The sequence below is a fragment of the Euprymna scolopes genome, chromosome 10 (genome assembly GCF_053919585.1).
Source record: "Euprymna scolopes isolate OS-2025 chromosome 10, ASM5391958v1, whole genome shotgun sequence".
NCBI lineage: Eukaryota > Metazoa > Mollusca > Cephalopoda > Sepiida > Sepiolidae > Euprymna > Euprymna scolopes.
The window spans coordinates 69,612,485-69,633,253 of record NC_136491.1 but is presented as its reverse complement, the minus strand read 5'-3'; the positions used below and the strand labels follow the sequence as shown (position 1 = coordinate 69,633,253).

General features: G+C 33.2%; 1 protein-coding gene across 1 annotated transcript in view; it reads left to right on the top strand.

The window, feature by feature from the left end:
• Positions 1 to 20,769, top strand: part of LOC145286079 (ciliary microtubule inner protein 2B-like) — a 75,532-nt gene that overhangs the window by 32,873 nt on the left and 21,890 nt on the right. The window contains exons 3-4 of the mRNA XM_080134749.1: positions 532 to 649; positions 8,120 to 8,338. Of these exons, the coding sequence (XP_079990875.1) occupies positions 532 to 649; positions 8,120 to 8,338 (337 nt within the window). The remainder of the gene's footprint in view (positions 1 to 531; positions 650 to 8,119; positions 8,339 to 20,769) is intronic.

Sequence of the window (20,769 nt, the reverse complement as noted above, 5' to 3'; positions counted from 1 at the left end):
TATATATATATATATATAAGCTTTAAACAAGATATTCGGAGTCATACCGAGTTGGGAAATAATTGTTTAAGAGGAAATCGAAAATTCGTTAATAAAAACAATTTCAGAGTAAATTTATATATTTATGAATTAGCGATTTAAAAAAAAATCTAAAATAAACCTCGAGACGTCTTTCAGCCGATACATTATCAAAAGAAAACATCGGCGGTTACGATTAAAAACAGGAAAAAATAGTAAATACCGTTTTAAAAAAATAATTTTTTTTTTACAAACGTGGGGTAGGAAAATGGAAGAATAGGGAGAGAAAAAAACTATTAATTGTCGCCAATATCAAGGTATTAAAAGAAAAAAACCCGAGCAAATATCCAAAACCCGAGCAAATATCGAAAGGCAGATAATTCATATACACACTCACAATAATATATGTATAAAAAAATAGTCGTATATATATATATATATATATATATATATATATATATATATATATATATATATATATATATATATATATGTTCGTTTATCTATTCACAGGAGATTCCATACTTTCGACGTTCAAAAGCATACCTAGAAGATGATTTAGATGTAACGATTGATCCGAAATTTCCGGAAGAACAGGACAAATCAACGCCTTTCGTACCTGGCCAGACAGGTAAGCAATACAAACGATGCACGTTTTAAAAGATTCATAAATAATAACGAGAAGGTGTGGAATATTGAACAATTGACAAGTAGCACCGCCTTTTGCTTTTGATCATTGATTTAAGTTTTGGAATTGTGTTGCAACTGAATTTATTATACGCGCCACTACTAAATAATGCATTAAAGAAACAAAAGTAAATTAACAGAAAACTGAAAACGGTTGCCGATTGTATTTGGAAGAATAAGTCTCAAACATGGCCACGTGTTTTTCGACTTGATTATCTGCAGCTGTGGAAAACATTACAAAGAAGAAACATGGCTGACCTCTGAAACTTAAATTGAGTGAATATGAAACGACTGTACTTATGAGTGATATACAAAAGTCAGATATGGCTTATCACGCGTTAATAGAAATGGACAGGTACTCACCAGTGTGTGTTTGGCAAAAGACTTTTAATTGATGTAGTCTGGTAGCAGACTACCTGAGTGTCGGGCACGATATTCCATTTGGTCAGATTTAATAAACTTCATCTGAAACTGGAATTTTCTAGGAAATTAAACTCAAAAGCTGTCCCCAGTCGCATGTATATTCCAGCCAGGGGAGGTGACAACGTTTTTTTTTTCTACAGGAGGCTCTCACCATCCTCCTACATACAGCGCTTAGTTTTCTAAATGGTTACCCGTTTGGTATTGATTGGGTTCAATGTTGCTTAACTTTTATGATGGAGAATGAGATGCTTTAAATAATTAGACCATATAGTAGCATAGATGTACATATGTATTCAATATAGGAATTGTTGAATAAAAAATTAGTGTAAAAAAAACTTGTAAATATAACGATTTGTTACGCTTTGTGTAATTAATTATGCCACGCTTTGCGTGATTGTTCATTAATTTATAAATAACGTTGGATTTAATTCCGTCAGAAAAATAAGCGGACACGACCTGCATAATCAATCACAATCATCTAATATATAAATATTAAAAAAATCTGTGGAAAATATATAACTGAAGGAGACCGGAAGATACAGCGACCTAAACATATTAATATACAATGTAAATAACTCTTACATATATATTAACGGAATTTTGGGTTCGTCACCAAAATCCGTTTTTCATGGTAATAAAAATGAAAGAAAAAAAGGAAAAAAAGCATTTAAAGCAAATTTGTCGGAAATGGAAAACTAAGAGAAATGAGCAAAAGAAATACAGACCCGAAATGTGTTTAAAATGATTCAAATTTATTAAAATGAAAGTCATCAATTGCCTTTATTTCCCAAAGCTAGGGTTTTAAAAAAAATCCTTAAGCAACATTTAAAATAAATAAAAATAATACAAAAAGACGACAATTCTTACTTGTAAGAAAGGCTGAAAGAAAAGAACATATGAAAAACAGAAAACAGTTCTTTTCAGTCCTTCTTTTAACAAAATGTTCAGTCTTTCTACAAAATGTTTTTTTTTCTTTTCCTTAAGGAATAACAAGCAAATAAAGTCTCTTTGACCTTAATTGGGAGAAAGAGGTAAAATATTTTCCCTTTGTGTTGCTCAGATACCTTTAAATTCAAAGGAAAGAAACGAAAACAATAAAGCCGCTTTGGTAGGCTTTATGTGTACGAATAAAATAATTCACGGCATAAATTCTGGTATTAATGGAATATTTTTGTTGTGAATGAAACTTCGGTTGAATAATCTTTCCTGGAGGTCATATGTGCCGATAATCTGCTCGACTTGACGGCGAAATTAATTTCTGTTTTTACAGAAAAGAAATCTTCAAAACACGGCAGTTTCTTTTGTTAATCCTTTAGAGACTAATTATTTTCCAGTTGGTAGACCTTGTTGCCTTTTAATAACTGGGACTAATTTTCCAGTAGATAAAACCTTGTTGCTTTTTAATAACTGGAAGAAAATTACAATGAAACTTTACTAAGTCATTTTTCTAAAGGAGAAAGAAAAAAAACGTGACGAATTTAACGCCAAATCTCTTTGACGGAGCACAGGCAGGTGATCTTCGAACTGATGAAAATAGGCAAAGGCCCTCCCTTCCTCGCCCCCCCCTCTCCAGAGGGAGGCAGAGTGGCAGATTACTGGAAGGGAATTATAACGATGATGATGATGATGATGATGATGATGAAGTGACCTGCAAACGACCGGTCAAAGAGTGCATTCCTCTCGCTAAATGTCGAATGTTGAATGTGTGTATAATAAATAAATAAAAATTATTTCTTTATTAAAATTTTAACGCTCTCCCTACAAGAAAAGAAAAAAAATTATTGTAACAAAAAAGTTTTTAAAACCTAGATCGGGTTAAAATTTAAAGAGGCTTAATCTTTTACTTGTTTTAAAAGGTCGAAATTTAATTTTTTTAAAATTAATAAAAACACTTAAAATTTCGAAAAATATTCATTTTCTATTTGTTTTTAGGGAGTTTTCTTTTTAAGATGAAAATTTAAGATGAAAATGAAAACGCCTGTCCTTGATTATGGAGTTTAAATTACGAGGACTAACAGGCAAGTCGGAACTCCCGAATCCATAACAAGCTGGTCATATCTACTCCAAAAATAGGAGTGGGACGAACGTGGCTTTTCGTTTGATTAAAGAAGCTACATAAAACCGAAATATATTTCCTGCATAAACTGTGCACGGAAAATGCAGCAATAAAGGTCTGCCAAGCTTCATACATCAAGCCCGACAAACCAAGACTGACAAGTCTTCTAAAAACATCCAAGCCCCTGGCGCTTGAAATTTCCAGGGTAAGATCCGAAGCTCCAGGTTCCAACCTCGGGGATTTTACCTCAGTCTTACAACATCTTAAAAAATCTGCGCCCTCACAGATCTTCAGAGGGGCTGCACTGCAAATCATGCAACTAACAAACACACCAGATCCTACAGCCAGGCGACACTCGACTATAAAAATCCAGTCAAGCTTAAGTTTACTGAACTCTCGCTTCAAAAATCCCCCCATGACCCACACACGGAGACAAAGGGATATAGGACCCGAGATCCTGAAAACTTTGGAGAGACTTTCTCTCCTAAGGTGCATACTTGCACCAAATGAAATACTGAAAGCAAGTACTTCTAATGAGACAAAGATACTGAGCTTATCCAGTACCTTTCCTTGGAAGGAGTTGTAACAAGTCAAACTCCTGTCCTTCGCCTGATCATTTTCAGAGTTTTTTGCTCGGTGCAATGGGCTCATATCAGGCCTGAAACTACTTTCACCTTGATAAGGGTACGTTAAATGGTCAGTGGTAATGTACCTATTAGAATTAACAAGCGCATCAACGCCATCTTGGCAACTGCCCAAATCTAAACAATCTCCCTGACTATCAACGGACTGCTTAAAAACTCTAGCTGTTTCCCTTTAATAATAGACACAATGCCTCTATCCAATTCCCACTTAAATTCCTCCATGAATTGCATAAAATTCCAGGGATCCATACTCAACAAACTATGGACCAAACTAGAGTACTTAAAAATTCCTAACAAATTGACATTCTTTCTAGCTAGATTTACGGCAAGCTGCAATCTAGGCAGATTAAATTTAATTACCGCACAATTTTCTAACTGCGGCCTGACCCTCACTAAGCCGAATTCGCCAGTACTTAGAGAGTTGGTCTCAGCAACCGGGCATTCTGGTTCAGGATCGGAAACCTTGACCGGTATTATCGTCGGTGTATCAAAGAGCACCGGGATACTAATAGAATCGCCTAGCTTACCACTAGCTAAACTACGCATAGCCTCTCTAACACCATTCTGGAATGCATCTACCCGAGAACCATCCGCGTCAAGAAATTCTAAATCCACGATCGAAGGAGAAAAACAAGCATAGACTTGCTCAGTCAAGTCAAGAAACGTGTCTAAGCCCTCTCTAATCTCAGTCATATTTTGTCGAAAGATAACTTTAAGACAATTTTTGTCTGAACTCATAAAGCTGAGGTTGAGAACAATAGCATCCACCGCAAATAACCTTTCCTCCACCAATGTACGGTAAGAAGAATTTGAAGACATGCTGAGGCTTTTAAAATATTAAATAAATGTAAACTAAAACTGAATAACTATCACACAGAATTCTACCTAAATTTTAAAGTGATTTTTCTCCTATAGGCAGTTAAAACAAATACGCATTAAACTGGGGTTTGCGTTAGTAATAATTTTAAATAAAATTGTACAAATAAAATTATCAATTATTCACTCTAAGGTGTAAGTGGACACAAAGTCAGGCTTAACGAAGGAGAAAATCCAATTCCAAGGATGCACTTTGGATTGGGACAAATTAAATAATCTTCGAAGGAAATTTATTTTTCAAGACTGAGTGTTACGAGAACAGGTCGCCTGTTCTTGTAAGTAAGTAAAAATGAGATTGGATAGTCCGAGAATTCGAACCTGGGAATCTAGGTTTGGAATTAAGATTCAGGAGAGATTAAAATAAATAACAGATATGTTTATTGAAAAGGAATTCGTTGTTTATAAATGTTATTGAAAGGAATTTGATGATTCAATTCTGTTTATGAAAATGAAATTAAAATAAGGAATTTGAAACGAACAATAGCAAATGTTAAACATATTGAGAAATAGGTTAGACCAAAAATAGGTTAAAGAATTCTTGTTGGAGATATGTATGCACGTGAGTTCAGGACACGTGAGTCCGGAACATGCTCGAGCATAAAGAACGAGACACGAAAGGATGTCCAGGCCATGTGATCGATCTGCACGTTGGCCATGCAATGACGTCATGGCTAAGAGATGAGTTCTCAATAAAATTGGAGTTTTAGGGAGACAAACAGATAGCGTCGAGATAGTGCCGGGGCAGCGTCGAGACAGAGTCGACAGGAAGGTCAGACAAAGCTGACATTGGGGAGAAGGAACCCACCTTTGGAGGCGAAAGGCTAGAAGTTGAAATCATGTAGGACTTTGAATTCCTTGATGTGAAATCATTGACCAGTCAAGAAATAAAGGACGTCATCATTTTGTAACTGCTGTCTTGTGTTGTGTCATTCTACAAACAAAGGTATTGTGAAACATTTATAAGAACTTTGTGTATAAACCCACCTAAGTAATGTGTCTCTAACATCTAAGTAATGTGTCTCCCTCCGTATGAAGAGATAATGACTGCCTCCTTTTGTGATAAAAGACTGATAATCCTCATCTCTAAAATATGTGTTAAGAAAATATATGTTATAGAACATTCATAAACTGTATAAATGTCTATTTCTTCTATCTATTTATCCCCCTCTCATTGTGTATTACATGTCCCTGTTCCACTCTGTTAAAATATACTCGATATGTGTCTCTCTCTCTCTCTCTCTCTTTAATACGAACATCAACAACTATATAATATAATATACATCATCTCTCTAAATATAACAACTTCATAGCATGAGGACAAAAATAAATTTCTTATATTAAGTGCAAAAGTGCAGCAGAATTTTTCTAATTTTTTCTTCTAACAGAAAAACTATCAATTTTTTCTTCTCTGACTGAGGACAGAAGGAATTTTTTTCTATGTTAACAAGTGCAAAAGCATTTTTCTTCTTATAGGAAACTATATATATTTCTTCTGAAAGGATAGAATAAGTTTTTTTTCTATCGGAAAAATACAGTATTTTCTCTTCTTTCACTACGGGCAGACGAACTTTATTATTTTTCTTCTAAATAGAAATCTACAGAAAAAGTTTATATTCTTACAGGGAACACAATAAATTCTTCAATTTCTTAACTAAGGGTAAAACAACCCTATTATTCAAATTGAAAAAGTACAAAGAAATTTCCCTTTTTCTGGCCAAGGACGGACGCAAATTATTATTATTATTATTATTATTATTATTATTATTATTATTATTATTATTATTATAACAACAACAACAACAACAATAATAACAATAATTTAAACTTTCCTAAAGGTTATTTAAAGATTATAATTTACAATTAGTAAAATAAACAAATCAAGCACTTCATGTATATCATATATAAATTACTACACATTTAAGATTATGGTATGATAAGGTATATATAATTTGTAATTTTATATATGGTAAGGATTAGAAATTTTAGTATTAATAGTTACAGATTAGAGATAAGAAATTTGCATTAAAGATTAGAATTAAAACATTATTGAATTATAAATTATAATCAAAACTTTAGAGGAAAAGTGAAGAAAAACTTTGAAGAAAATGTCTTGGCAGTTTTCTAGCCAATAAGCAAGGAGTTAAGATACACCGTTACTAGGTCATAAAATTTTAATACTACAACAGAAACATTTACACACAGATATATATAGATAAATACATCAAGTGAGAGCAGATATATGCAAATAATGGAAATTAAAATATTATCTAGACAAACTATATAATATATAAGAGTACTACATAGTAAAGAAAAGGGGGCAATAGATAAACAAACAAAAACAACAGAATAAATCAAAATAAAACGAAATAAAACAATAAAACAGGCAGTAGTAAAAAGAAACAACTGAAATTTGAGCCGTATGTATGGGTTAGCTACGAATGGTATAAAAGTGTTACAAAGATGGTGTGGGTATAATTTAGTAGATTTACCTGTTTATGTAAAATTCAGTAACTAGAATAAGTGGTTCAATAAAATATAGGTGTAGGTTATATGAGAAATAGATTAGATTATGTTAGAAGTGAATTAAGAGGGAACAAGTAGGTGGCTTAGGAGGTGTGATTTATAGTGCTTGCAGTTAATTGATGTCTCTTGTTTTTTATTTGGGATCCTATTCCTATCTTTAAATTTCGTAATAAACAACTTTTCATTAAGGCATAGAAAGAAGGAGGCATTTAAGTATTGACAGGTTTACTTTTTTTATTTTTCATTTTCAAGTTAACAATTGGTGTTGAATTATTTTTATTAGTAATCTAAGGAATGTGATGTCTTATTATAATCTGGATTCATGAGGGAGCATTTATGGCCGATATATTTTTGTTTGAATGTATTACTTTTGTGGTTGATATAGTGTGATTAGTATCTTCATACGCTTTAATAAATTCCAGAATAAAAGCCTCGTAAACAACAGAGTTTGTTAGACAGTTTTGTTTAAGAGGACATTCAGATGGTAGTGAGAAAGCAACATCATGAACGTTCAACAACCTAGAAGGGAAGGGTGTTATCTTTCTCTATTTCTATAGTTAAATGTAGAGCCCCATAAGGGAATTCAACTTTTACCATATCCCTTCTGTTTTTCCTCCCCTGCGATGCCATTTTAATCGTCTTTTACTCGAGCTCTGGAAAGATTTCCGTTAATGTTCGAATGTGTTTATAAATTTTGTACGTCCAAATATTTATTTATCTACATATAATGAGAAAGAGGGGAATAAGGTGTGTGTACTACCATAAAATGATAATCGAATATAAAGAACGAGAAATACAACAAAACGTTTGGAATCAACACTTTTTATGCAATTATAAACGTTATGTTCTTTCTTATCTTTATGGAATAATTGTGTTTTTATTCCTTACGTAGGCTGCGTCCCACAATTGACTTGCAGATATTGTCCGGCGTATGGACAAGATGATCCGTTTTGTGATGTCGAAGGGCACCAAAATGAGTACAGATCTCAGCCAAATGCTTTTAACGAGTACATTCCTCCACCAATGATCCAACCATCGCCTGAGAAGTATTATCTTCGAGAAAAACTCAGCGCGCCTAAAGACAACTATTCACATCAAACTTCATATCTGCGTAAGTATTTCATAAAACATTTAAGGCCTTCTTTTAAAATACTTCCATAAAACAAACCGTTAATTTTACATCCTGTCAGGTTTGAGTCTCCATGGAACTGATCATTTGCGTGCGTCCTCAAATCAAACATTACCACAAGGGTTTTCACTAGTTAAATTTGCTTAAGTAATAGATTTAATGGTCTATAGGTAGTTTCAGAAAAGATATTGTAGTTTATATTTTAATCTAACATGAATGGAACATTCGCAGATTTTATATGAATGTTAAATGGGGATATCTCCTGGAACAAATAATAATGAATTCAATGGATAGTCTTTTTGAATGAAAAAGAAATACATGATAATTCTACAAGAAATGATCTAAACATGTTCTGTTAATTATTTGTTAGATTGAAAAGAAAGTTCTTGCGGAATTTTTTATTTTGATTTCAAATGACGTATTTTCCAATAAGTTTTCATTATAATACCTTTACTTTATATATCATTTTAGAGAACGTTTTTCGCTCTATCTAATCGTTTCAATTACAATCGTTTTAAAAGAATTGTGTCTTCTTTTTAGAACATTGAATACAAGATGGAAAAAAGCAAATTCGCACAATTTTCTTATTTCAATTCAAGCTAGGCCGAAAAGCTGATAAAACAGCTGGCGATATCAACGAAACGTTTGGCCCAGGAACCAATATTAAACGCGCAGCACAATGATGGTTTTAAAATTTTTGTGGCGGCGAGGAGAGTCTTGAAGATGATGAGCGTAGTGGTCGGCCATCGAATGTTGACAACGATCAGTTAATATCCTTAGTGGAAGCCAATCTACGCACAACTTTTCGAGAGCTTCTGAATTAGATGTAACATATACGACAATTTCCAACCACTTGAGAGACATTGGAAAGACAAAAAAAACTTCATAAATGGATGCCTCACGAATGGAACGACAACCAAAACGCTATTATGAAGTGTCATCTTCCCTTCTTTTACGCAACAAGAACGACCTGTTTATCGACCGTGTTGTGACTTGCAATTAAAAGTGGGGTCTTTACGAAAACTGGCAAAGCCCAGCTCCGTGGTTAGATGCTAACGAAGCCCCACATCACTTCCTGAAGCTAGAGTTACACCAAAAGACGGTCATACTGAGTGTTTGGTGGCCTGCAACCGGTCTCATCCGTTACAGTGTTTTTAAAACCATTACAGTGGCTAAGAACTGTCAACAAATGGATGAAATGCATCAGAAACTTCGACAACAACACCCAGCATTAGTCAACAGAAAAGGCCAAATTCTCCTCTACAGCAATGTTCGACCGCACGTTACTAAACCGAGCCTGCAGCAGTTAAACAAATTGGACTACGAAACTCTGTCTCATCCGCCATACTCTGCAGACTTCTTACCTACCGACCACCACTTTTTCAAATATCTCAACAACTTTCTGCGTGAAAAATGCTTTATATATATATATATATATATATATATATATATATATATATATATATATATATATATATATATATATATATATATGGTTGTGGGTTCAAATCCTGGCATAGCCAGCTGCGCTAATACATCGTAGATATGGCGAAACACGCGCCTGTTGATAACTGTTTTAGCTATAAAAATGAATATAATATATATATATATATATATATATATATATATATATATATATATATATATATATATATATATACGCTATTTATCTATTGCTATTCTTGACGAAGCAGCTGTGTTTTTCTGACTACATAACAATACCACTTAAATGTTCGATGTTTTTTTTAATAGTTTCTATATTCATTCATTGGTTTATTTAAATGTCACTAAACATAACAATATATGGATTCTTATTATACATAGCATACATGCTCGAGTGACAATCTGTACCTGCGTATGGTAACAAATTATCAATCGTTTTATTATTTTATTAAATTAGTATTTAAAAAATTCTGTTTCTCATGAATTATTGAGAAATATGGATCATTTACTGACCTGCAAAGATTACTTTTATATATATATATATATATATATATATATATATATATATATATATATATATATATATATATATATATATATATATATATTATTTATATTTATGTCTCGGCAGCAGTGTGAAAAGCATATCTTATTTTTCTTTTATTAATATTATTGGAATTTTTCCCCTTTTCCCTTGTACATATTTGTGAATTATTCCATGGATATCGGCCTTTGGATTATTTTGGACCACCTTCCAATTACGGGATTTCCTTGGATTTTATTTGTGCAAATGGAAATTCAATTAACTTCCTTGAAGTTATATTTTTGGATTTTACCGTCATTGGATTATTTATCTTTCACCAGACTATCCATTCACGTGTAATCACCTTTTTCTTCACCATATTCCCTCTGCTTCACTTTTTTGTTATCAAGATCTTTGACTTACTTGTTGTTTCATCAAATACTTTTGTATGCAAAATCCGATCCCGCATTTTGCTAATTCCTACCCTCTGATGAGAAGGAAAGTATTTCTTCGAAACGTCGCGGATTAAGGACTATCCACTTATCAAGTGTTTCCTTTTCAGATTAAATATGTTTTTAACTCTTTTTCAAAGTGTTTTTTAACATGTTTTATTAACTGCTTGCTCGTATTATAAGCTCTATCTCCTATTTTATTTTATCGAGCTTTTACATCTGGCTGAGATAAATTTATAAATATTAATTCTTTAATATTTATAATATACTTTAGTTTTATATATATATATATATATATATATATATATATATATATATATATGAAGTGAACGTGCCTGTGTGCCTGACTGTCTGTCTGTCTGTCTATGTACATTTCCTTACGCAATAACTCTGTCAATTTTTAGTCTACAGACTCGAAACTTGATATACAGGGAACTGAGATTTGGGAAAATCTATGTGATCGGTTTTCGGCCAGAAATTTGGCTGTTAAGGAGTCAAAGTTCAACGATTTGACTTTTGAGAACTCTGCCAAACTCCTCCGACAATTTTAGGTCTAAACACTTGAAATTTTGATAAAGGTTCATGGATCTAACTTAATAACTTGATTTGAGCCCAAAACAATAAATTTTAAAGGGTCATACATAATAGGGGTCAAATTTTAAAAAATTTGACCTCTGCGGTTTCTTCCAAATTACTCAGACAATTTCTGGTCTAAATATTTGAAATTTTATATAAAGGGTATTCAGAGATAGGGCAAGCTTTTTCATCGGTTTGAGTCGAAAATTTTTAGTTACCAATATATAAATGTATGTATGCATATATGCATATATGTTTGCATGTCTGTCTAAAACTTTCGACAGAGGCGACAGATTTTACCAAGATCAGTATCGTTATGAAGTTCGACCTTTCATACGACAAATATCGAAAAATTGGCTAAACACATTAACATCTTCACCTTCAACTAGGAACTTTTCTACAGGGAAGGGTCGCTTTTTCGCTGATATTTTTTAAAGTTATCCTCTCCTTTCGAATGCCTAGCCTAAATGTTAACATAGGTTACTTCAGATTTGGCGGTGGTCGTAACCGCGAAAAGGTCAGACTTTTTTCCACATTCTCTTCCTCCTTCGCGGTACGGGTTCGAGCCTGCCTTCCTACTACCACTTTTTTTTTTTTTGCTCATCATGCGCATCCAAACACCCGGGCAACACCGGGCTGAAATGCTAGTATATCTATAAAATTGAACGTGTCTGTGTGTGTGTGTCTGTCTGTCTGTCTGTGTGTCTGTGTACATTTCCCTACGTAATAACTCTGTCAATTTTTAGTCTACAGACTCTAAACTTAATATACAGGATACTGAGATTTGGGAAAATCTATGTGATCGGTTTTCGGCCAGAAATTTGGCTGTTAAGGAGTCAAAGTTCAACGATTTGACCTTTGAGAACTCTACCAAACTCCTCCTACAATTTTCGGTCTAAACACTTGAAATTTTATATATAGGTCTCTTGGACATGGATCTAACTTAATAACTTGATTTGAGCCCTAAACAATAAATGTAAAGGGGTCATAATAGGGGTCAAAGTTTAAAACATTGTCCGTTTTTTTTTGTTTGTTTGTTCTTTTTTGTTTTTTGGTCAGTATACACCTCCAAAGACCCGGGCAACGCCGGGCACCCATGCCAGTCTATATATCTATAAAATTGAACGTGTGTGTGTGTGTGTACATTTCCCTACGCAATAACTCTGTCAATTTTTAGTCTACAGACTCGAAATTTGATATACAGAGTACTCAGATTTGTGAAAATCGATGTGATCGGTTTTGGGCCAGAAATTGGCGATTAAGGAGTCAAAGTTCAACGATTTGACCTTTGAGAACTCTACCAAACTCCTCCGACAATTTTTGGTCTGCGCACTTGAAATTTTAGATATAGGTTCCTTGAACATGAATCTAACTTAATAACTTGATTTGAGCCCAAAACAATAAATGTTTAGGGGTGATAATAGGAGTCAAAGTTTTAAAAGAATTGACCTCTGCGGTTTCTTCCAAATTACTCAGACAATTTCTGGTCTAAATATTTGAAATTTTACATAAAGGGTATTCAGAGATAGGACAAGCTTTTTCGTCAGTTTGGGTCGAAAATTTTTACTTACTAATATATAAATGTATGCATGTATGTCTGTTTGCATGTCTGCCTTAAACTTTCAATAGAGGCGACGGATACGAACTAAGATCAGTATCGTTTTAAAATTCGACCTTTCATACGCCAAATATCGAAAAATTGGCTAAAAACATTCCCCTTCAACTAGGCACTTTTCTACAGGGAGGTGGTCACTTTTTTCGTCGATATTTTTTTAAGTTATCCTCTCCTTTAGATTGTCTAACCTTAATTTTAAAAAATGTCGCTTCCGGTTTGGCGGTGGTCGTAACAGCATAAACGTTAGGTTTTACCCCGTTCTTTTCCTCCTTTGCGGTACGGGTTCGAGCTTGCCTTCCTACTACCACATTTTTTTTTTTTTGCTCATTATACACATCCAATCACCCGGGCAACGCCGGGCTGAAATACTAGTATATATATATATATATATATATATATATATATATATATATATATATATATATATATATATATATATATATATTACGACTACGTTTATTTTTTATTTGTTAGCTTCCAGAATTAATTCTATTGTTTGTAAATGATTGGGGGAGAGTGATTTGCTAGTCTGCTTTTAACAAATAAAATTGTATTGAACAACCTTGTATAAGTAAAAGTTGCTCAATATTATATTTTTTTGTTCGAAAGTATATTCACATAATCGACTTTTTTTTTTTTCGTCGCGCACTTTTTATTTAAGAACCAATTATTAGGTACGTGCAATATGAATGGCTGATCCCCAAAATGCGTTATTCATTTCATATGCCCAACGTTTCATATTTTGCAATTTTGATTTACCAAGTGGTTTCTGCCATTATTATTTTTATTTATTTATTTATTTGAACGTTCTCGGTCAATATAGCCAAAATTGTTTTTAATATTTGAGGAATATTGCGAAAAAAGCCCTTAATGTCCGTGTTAATGAAATCAATATAACTCTGAGAAAAATTAATTTCTCGAACTAATGATACTGTCATTGAATTAAGCAGTGTTTATTCAATATTTTCACACAAAAAAATATAATTGCAAAAAATATTTAATGTGATTTTAATGATAACAGTTTCCAGGAAAATTTTAAAGGTGATATTATGAGATTTACCTTTTACGCATGAACGTGTAAACATGAACGTAAGAATTTTTTTTTTTTATATATAATATTGAAAATTAAAAAATAAATTTGAAATTGAGGTTCCGGGTTACTAAGACAAAAACAATTTTTAAAATGGGATAATTTTTACTAACAGTTAATTTAAAGAAGTATAGTTGGACAGAGTGACAAAAAAAAATAAAATGTATAACTTACATATACTTTCATTAGTAAATTTCATTAGTAAATTTCATTAGTAAATGATTTTATTTTTAATTTTATTGAATCATTAAGAAAGTGTTGTTTTAACTTATTTTTAATGAATAATGAAAAAAAAATTAAGAATAAATCGAGTAATGTAATTGCTAAAATTGACGCAGTTTGCATTTTGTAATGAAAAATTTTGTAATTAAAGTTTTGAAAATTTTATAAAAGTTTTATTTCAAATTCTAAGGGAAACTAAAAGTAAATGGACGTCGTCAATAATTTTAGAATATTACTGAATAAAAAAACTTGCATCGAGTTAAATATTAATTTTTTTTTTAGAGAAAAATAAAATTCTTACTTGTGTACATTAAAAAATATTCTAATTAAATAAAGCTTTTTTTTATTTCAACAAAATTAAATTGATTAAAAGAAATTATTACAGTTCCTGTGATCCGTACTTTTGTAAAAATCAGTGGAATTTATGTTTACATTTGAGTGAGGCTTTTTTTAATACCGTAAATTGCTTCTTTTTTTTGGGGGGGGATAATTATGCAATTTTAGTTTTTTAAAAATATGCACATTTTCTTTAGTTTTGTATCTTAAGATTTTAATTTACCAATTATAATTGAAATAGTTTCAGAAAACTTATAATGATTTTTCCAGGATTTTTAAAGTTGATTTATTCGGACTTGAAATTCGAATGAATTTATGTTGTTTTTTTTTCAAAATTTGTCACTGTAATTTGTAGAATAAGATATTGTCGAACGTTGCATGGTCACTATCATGTCGGAAGTCGCCAATATGTAGGACAAAGTCGAGAAGTCTCGTTCTAACATTTAAAAACAGCTTTATTAGATTATCTTCGTTAGTAGCTTGTATAGAGAAAGGGTTAGCATTGGGAAGATGTTCCTGTGTGGAGACGTAGATTAAAGATCAGTTCTATTGAAAGAGACAGAGTCTATGTATGTTTGTGTCTAAAGTAGTTGTAGCAGTCGACACTCGCTACAAACAGGCAGAAGCTAATTCTCTCGACTCTTTGAAATCCATTTTCTCCCTGGCTTGTCCAATCACAAGCGAGCTCTCTATCACGTGACAGAGTATATAAAAGGCGAAATTTGAAACTCTCAACCTTCTTTCTCGCTGTTTTGCCCAGAAGCACATATCGCCTGGGGGTTCGACCACAGGCAGAACGTGAGTACTACAAGCTAACATAGCGATCTTTCAAACTCTCATTTGTTTCCACGTGCGATACCTTAACGAACATTCTTTGTCATGCTAAAGAACATACACAACACACATACACACACACATACACACTATGCTAAAAAACATACACCGACACTCACACACACACACGCACACACAATACTCTTTCTTACCACGAGACACTAACCCTTTGTCCTGTCTCTACTATCGGATGCACGCTCCTACATACGTAAACACACTGAAGTCTTTGCTCTTTCTCTTTTTACCGGCTTCCTTCGTACCGACGGCTATTACCTGTAAACGGGACTGAACTATTTTCTACATCAACAAGCCGGCAATATATTAATTCTATCTTAACGCAAGAACATTTAAACCTACTAACCCGTTTCTCTCTTGTACACTCTACTAACGAAGATAACAAATAAAGTTTGTTTATTAATCTAGAATGAAACTTCCATTAGGTTGTCTCCTCATCTCTATACAGTAGTGGAAACGCGAAAGATTAGAGACAGTACTGTAAAATGAGAAAGAGTTCGTTGTGTACCGCATTGAGGTCTCTGTGTGTGAAGATAACCATGTTGGCTTGTCTTAGTCTTAGTCGAACCCAGAGCCCGAAGGCCGGGTGAGTTCTGTTGAGTCCTAAGAAAGAAGTTGGAAGTGGGCAGGTCCGTTCCACGGGGAGTTGTTGTGTGTCCAAGATCTATGAAGAAAGAGAAACTCAGTAACGTGACTGAGGTCTGGCTTCTGGCTGGACAAGCCAGGAAGGAAGCAGTGGCGGATCGTGCCTAAGATTAGTTGGGGTGCTGCTTCAAAAAGTTTTACCTATTGTTTTAATATTGTGTAAAAGGAAAAAAATATTCGAATATGTAAAAAATAAATATTTAAACAAATAATAAACAAATATTCAAATACATAACAATATGTGCCTAAATCAAAACGTGGATTCCATGAACAAGGCTTCTTTCTTAGAACTGCACGCCTGTGGAACTCTGTTCCGTCTGCCTGCTTCCCACCGGACTACAACTTGGATGTGTTCAAGTCCAACGTTAACAAATTCCTAATGAACCGCCCCTTAAGTAAACACTTCATCAAATCTCCACATAATGTACTTACAATAACCCTTATCCCTGAGTGGCTTCCGGGCCTTGATAAGTGGTGATCACTGTGTAAAAAAAAATACAAATAATCAATCGCAAAAACTTTTTTATTAAAAATATTCTTTTAAATTGTGTACACTTTACAGAATAATAAAAATAATATATAAATTTATTGCGTTTAAACTTTACAGATTAAATAAAAGTTTCGTTTTTTCTGCAAGCAAACAAATGAAAAACATTTTTAAAATACATTTTATTTACAACGTTTTAATAACTTATTTTTATAAAAACAAAAAACTTTGAAAGTTACTTGCCTTCCCACGAGGGCAAATTTAGGAGTTTGCTATTTGAAAAGAACGTTTTATTTAATATCAGTTTTATTTACAAAATTTGTTTTTAAAAATGTAGTTATAACAAAACGTATTTGTAAATAAAATACAAAATAAAGAAGTTTACATTTTTGTATAGCGGGCAAACAAATAACAAATATTTAAAGATACGTAATTTTATTTACAGATCCTTTTACAACTAACTTCTTATATAAAAAGAACAAACTTGGCTATTTACTGACCTTCCTAAGCGGGCAAAGTTCGACATAAGGTAGAATTTAAAGATTTATTATAAGAAAATAGGGCATCATATATTAGATACAAGCATTATTTTTTTAAAAATCGGGTTTAATGTAGCTTCCCCCTACAAAAAAAAAATTGCCTCAGTCTAGAAGGATTTCTAATTACTTAATTATTTTAATGCGTATTATCTGCCCCATTTGCTAACAAATTCAATGTAAAGTTTTAAAATGCATAATTATAAAAACAGTTTTTTACTCACCAGCACATTTTAATTAAAAAACTTTTTATAAATAAAAACTCTTTGTTATCATAATAAACACAGGTACACAGTCTAAAGCAAACCCCGAATTTTACGAATCGTCTGAGATGTGAAGCTGCGAGAAGCGGCAGTTCCTCCGCGGCCTTTATCGGTTGTATAAAGCGCGCATGCGCACAAGAGAATTTCATTTAGAAATGTAACTGTGAATTTCGCAGCTCCAAGCAAGCTTTATTTTTATTTTTCTATGAATTTGGGGATGGTTACCGACATCAAGCCTAATGATTTTATAATGTACATATAGAAAGAAAAAAAAAATAATAATAATGATGATGATGATGATGAAGAAGAAGAAGAAGAAGAAGAAACAGACGTATTATTTTTAATTTTATCGTTAATATTGTGAAGAGATAACTTGTGGGTGTTGCAGTTCTACAGCCCTATGCAAGATCCGCCACTGGAAGAAAGTGTATTAAAAATCTCCAGACGCGAAAATTCGCCCCTGCTTGTGTTCGTTGCAATTTCGTCTGCTACAAATTTTTTAAATACTTAAATATGCATTTCCCCCTTTTAAAGGTTAAATTTGGTCTTTTATCTTTCAAACACAATTAAAATTGAAACGTGAACAAAATGAATAAATATGATAAGCTTCTTTTAAAAAGCACAGTCGAATGTTTTTTCTTTGTTTTTGTTTTTTTTTTGGGGGGGGGGTGTTCCTTTCTTTTTTTGTATGTTTTTTTTTTTTTGTTTTTTGTTTTTTTGTTTTTTTCCAGCCATTTTTGCCCGAACCTAGCAATTATCTGTATTTCAGTAATTGGATACTCATTGGCACGAGGTTGGATTGTTAAAATTATTTTTATAGTTAGCTGGTCATACTGATATAAAGGATATTTATGCTAATTAATTTGCAAGATTTTGCGAGGTTAGTTACTAATCAACTTTTAAGGCAGACGATTAAATTCAGATGGTCACCGAAATGTCTGCGAAAGCCCGAGAATGATATTAAATATTAGCCCAGCGTTGAAAGCCAAATATTTTAACAAACCGTTTTCTACACACAAATTATTTGAGGATCAGCGTAGTCTTGTTGAAGCCTGATAATGATAACAAGCTGTATCCGGTATCGTGTTGTTCACATAAGTTTAATATACATCAAATGAAGTATTGCATTGTACAAAAAGAAGTTTTAAACTTAATGGCAAATTTGTAGCATTTTGATATAAATGTAACTGCCAGTATTTATTAAATATATACAGGTTGGTGTTGATGGACAAAATGAAAAATAAAAATAGGCAGTTTCAGGCTCGGTGAATAGCACTACAGGAATTTAACATCGATTCAGCACATCTGTGAAAAGTACTGCTAATCACTCCAGGGTGTAAAAGAAGTTCTTTTATTCATTTATGTATTTTTTCGTTAAGAGTGGTAGAGTGATATGGTACAGAAAAAGAAGTCAAACGCAGAGTTATCAAACGTGAAACAGATGTCACGCCAGGCCAGTTTGAAATGGCTCAGCGGGAGGGCGGCGATCACGTTGCACCCTTTTGAAAATAGATCAACAAGAACCACAACAAATAACTCTGCTAGCTGAAAAGAGAACAAACTTGCTATCCGGAGGGCATTTTCAATTAGGGCGCTGTAGCAAATATTCAATTGTAAGATATATGGACTTGTTAATAAGACCGAGTCTCACACATTATCGACAAAAGACAACAAAACAACTAACGTAAACAAAAACAAACAAGTCGGTGCAAGACGTTTTGTCGGTCTGTAGGAGATGCGTTTTAAACCATTGTCATTTATTTCGTGCATATTATTACTTAAACATATCACCATGATTAATTTAGAACCTTTTTTTTAGCATTATTAAAGCATCATTCATATTTTTATGCAATATTTTCACTCATATTTACCCGAAAACCTTTTTTTAGTTAACAGAAAGGTGTTATATATGAAAGAGGACAGATCCCAGTAATTAGAGGAACAACATAAATAAGTTTTAAAATAATATTTATTTAAAAAAAAAGGCTAGAATTGAACCCAATAATCAAATGTTAAAAGTGAATGCATATTTCTATTTAGATGCGATCCCAGGAATTTAGTGAATTGCTATTGTTGTAGAAATAATTATAAAGCAAAGATGGGTCAATAAGAAATAATAGACAACGCATTGGGGAATTTTTTGTGTTATAAAGGTGTGTGGAGACATGTGCATATATAGAATCCACGTGAGGTACTCTCACATGTTTCAGAACGGTTCTAACGTTACAAAGAAAGATAGTTTCAATATATTCAGTTAACAGGGTTCGAAATCAGTCAGAGTTCAAAGACACAGCTGGGAGTGACAGCAAGGAGACTCGGGGAAGAGGAGAGTTAGCCGAACCCCTTTTGGGAGCGAACCAGAAAGGGAGTCATGACAATGTAAAACTGCAAAGCATTCAAATACCTAATCATCATCATCATCATCATCATCATCATCATCATCATCATCATCATCATCATCATCATAACCAGCTGGAAGAATAAAATCATCATCTTATTTGTAAGTCTTCTTTTGTCACCATTCAATCTGAAAGGTAATGTGTTTTTGTGATTCATCTTTGTAAATGAAAATTTATATGAAGCACCTTCTAGAAGTGTAACTGTCTGTCCGCATCATCAATAATTTATCTCCCCTCTGTGTTAAAAGACTGTCTATTACACGTCTCTCTCTCTCTCTCTCTCTCTCTCTCTCTCTCTCTCTCTCTCTCTCTCTTCGCCAATATCAGCCTCCTATTATAAATATGAACTGTGTACCGTCTATTATAAATATCGCTATCCGTCCCCATTCTGTGTACTCATTATGTGTCTTCCTCGATATGCATACCCCACTGCCGCTACACAACAAAGGCAATCATCTTCCATCATAATAATGCTCGTCCTTACACATCACTACTGACTTATCATAACAGAATTTGGATGGAAAGTTTATTCTCTTCACCTAACTCCTTCGCGTGATCACTTAGAAGCGACGTTTCTAGCCATAATCTCCTGTCAAAAACAGCCTTCAAAAGAGGACTGACAAAGGATTTTTAAATCCCCTTCTGTCGCCTCGCCGCCTGTCTCTCGTCATTCAAGTGAGGCCTTGTGCACGTATTTCCACTCACAGCTGAAGCCACGATTGGGCCCTTGAGATTCTTGACTAGGACTCTGGCGTGGACCAAGAGATCGTCCATTTCCATAGTATTGATCTCAGTGATTCTCTGTATGTTTGCGGAGATTTCTTCTGGGAAGCCGTTCACTAGGTATAGCTTTACCGTCATCTCCAGGCTCCTCTTCACGTAACCAGCCAATCTTGCCAGTCTCTTAATCTCCGCAGCAAAGACGTCAACAGACTCGCCAGACCACATCAAACTTGCAAGCTTGCCAAGTGCTTCAA